At 41.4% G+C, this 2,500-nt stretch overlaps 1 protein-coding gene across 1 annotated transcript in view; it reads left to right on the top strand.

The window, feature by feature from the left end:
• The window catches only part of LOC124393571 (homeobox protein cut-like 1), a 24,968-nt gene that overhangs the window by 15,742 nt on the left and 6,726 nt on the right, over positions 1-2,500 (top strand). Inside the window, exons 8-10 of the mRNA XM_046861488.1 lie at positions 655-813; positions 1,563-1,621; positions 2,445-2,493. Of these exons, the coding sequence (XP_046717444.1) occupies positions 655-813; positions 1,563-1,621; positions 2,445-2,493 (267 nt within the window). The remainder of the gene's footprint in view (positions 1-654; positions 814-1,562; positions 1,622-2,444; positions 2,494-2,500) is intronic.

Genomic DNA, 2,500 nt, shown 5'->3' with positions numbered 1-2,500 from the left:
GCTTTAGATGTGTTCAAATAGATGTGGGTGGAGTCATGTGATCTTAGAGGAGTGTCTAGAAATGACTGAAATAGACTCTTTGATACACTTTATGGACAAAAGTATTAGCACACCTGATCTTTTCTGCCATATTTGGTTCTTTCCAAAAAATTGTATCGGACGTCTTTTTAGAAATCCAAACCTGTTCCAGCATGGCAATGCCCCGTGCACAAAGCCAGCTCCTTAAAGATCTGCTGCCCATTGTTTGGAGGAGAAGATCTTGAGTGGCCTATTGTAGAGCTCCATCCCTACTGAACACCTTTGGGATGAATGTGAACACTGACTGCACCCCAGGAACCTCCTCACTTTACCTACATCACTACCTGACTTTACTAACACCCTTGTAGCTGATCAACTCACACTCCAAACTGTAGTGAAACATCTTTCCAGAGGAGTGGAGGGAATTATCAGAGCAAATTGAGACTAAATGTGGAATGTGATGCTCAAAAAGCACATTCTGTACTAATGACCAGGTGTCCGCAAACTTTTGGCAAAATAGTGTAGTTTATTTCTCTGATGTTGTTACAGCTAGAATACAGAATACACATAGTGCTGAACAGCGTGGTGCATAGGTAGTACATCATGGAAGGTGTGTGTGTGTGTGTGTGTGTGTAGGCTCTGGAGGTGGAGCTTGTGGTAAAGCAGAGAGAGGTGGAGCGTCTGATTGAGGATGTACAGAAACTTCAGAGCAGCTTGACTGAGCTCACAGACTCGACAGCCAATCAGATCAGAGATTTACAGCAGCAGCTCGACTACAAACATGCACTACTGCAGGTGTGGACCCCGCCCACCCAACATACACACACACACACACACACACACACACACACACACACACGTCACTAAATCAAGGCTTTGTTTATACACTATTCACTTGTATAATAAACAGAAAATATATATGACATAATTTAAATGAATGCAATGTAAACAATATATATTTAAATGTTTTAATTTGGTGCATTGTGGGTAATCAGCACTATTGAGGGTGTCATTTATACCGATAATAAACATACTGTAGGATTTTATACTGCTAGTGAAAGTGCACTGGTGTTCTTCCTAAATAGTGCACTATACAGGATAGTGAATGGGGCGTGAGCAGAATATGAAGAAAAAGGTGACACAAATAGGTGAGACGTGTCCTCAGATTAGGAAGTAAGAAGTGGAGATTGGAGGAGAGATTATGGAGTAGGCATCAGAAATTAAGGAGTAGGAAGCGGAGAGTAGGGAGAATGAAGTGGTGATTAGGGAGTAGATATTAGGGAGTAGCGAGCAGAGATGAGGGTTTAAGGAGCAGAGATGAGGGTTTAAGGAGCAGAGATGAGGGTTTAAGGAGCAGAGATGAGGGTTTAAGGAGCAGGGATTATGGAGCTGGGTGTAAGAATTAGGAACAAAGGTGCAGATATGTGGGAGCAGGAGTTCTGGAGTCGTGTGTAGGTATGAGGGATTATGAAGTAGGAAGTAGGGATTATTAGGAGGGTAAAGTAGAATTCAGTGTGAGTTTTTATTTGTTGTTTTGTTTTTAGGAGCTCGAGGAGAAACTGGAGGCTCAGGCAGATTATGAGGAGATAAAAAGGGAACTGAGGTGAGTCAGAAACACCATGAATGATGGATTTATACTGGAACACATCAAATGTCATTTCTTATAGTTTTATAAATTGTATTTGAGTCAGATTTTCTGAGTTTCTGTGATTTGTCTTGTAGTTTACAGAAAAGGAGATTATTAACGTTATAGTTGAACTTTGCAGGACTGCTGGATTTAGATGTAACTGTATTCAGTATTGGGTTTAAAGAGCGACGCTGTGTTTTATCGACTCTCACATCTGTAATAAGGTCGTTAACCCCGTTAGCGTGAGCCGTGAGCTAACTGATGAAATCTTGACTCCATAACTCAATTTATGGCTATTAGAGCTGATAAAGTTGGCCGCTGGTGAATGTGGGCTGTTGTTCAGCTGTTGTACTGCATTAAATCCGTCTCGATGGCCTGTTGGGACGCATTCCAGTGTAATAGAGGGAAATGTTTAAGGGGAGAAAAAAGAACTGGTGTAACTGCATGAACTCGATGAAGTGTGGTGTGTTTGCACGCTGTGTTTTATCTCCAGAACTGTTTAATGTGCACAGAAATAGAATCATATTGAGATTAAAATATCCCCGCAGTCAGAGAGAGAACCTGTGTTTCTAAAATGCACACTGTTTTTATTTTCCTGTAATAACGGCTTTATTATATTTAATTACAGCAAGCTTGCGTGCGTAGAGTAATCTTCTCCAAACACTTCAGAAGTGACTATAAATAGTGCTTCAGGGTGAAAGTGACCTTCCCAGTGACCCTCGTTCTCTGTTTCAATGCCATTAGTTCTATACATTTTTCCTTCTGTCTCTTCATCCATGTAACATACTCCTAATACAAGCATCCTCAGATCCATGGAGCTCGGTTCCTCGGAGCGTCCTGCAGGACAGGTAAGAC

This window comes from Silurus meridionalis, chromosome 11, assembly GCF_014805685.1.
Source record: "Silurus meridionalis isolate SWU-2019-XX chromosome 11, ASM1480568v1, whole genome shotgun sequence".
Classification (NCBI taxonomy): Eukaryota; Metazoa; Chordata; class Actinopteri; order Siluriformes; family Siluridae; genus Silurus; species Silurus meridionalis.
Note: the sequence above shows the minus strand (reverse complement) of the source record. Positions and strands in the feature narration are given on the sequence as shown.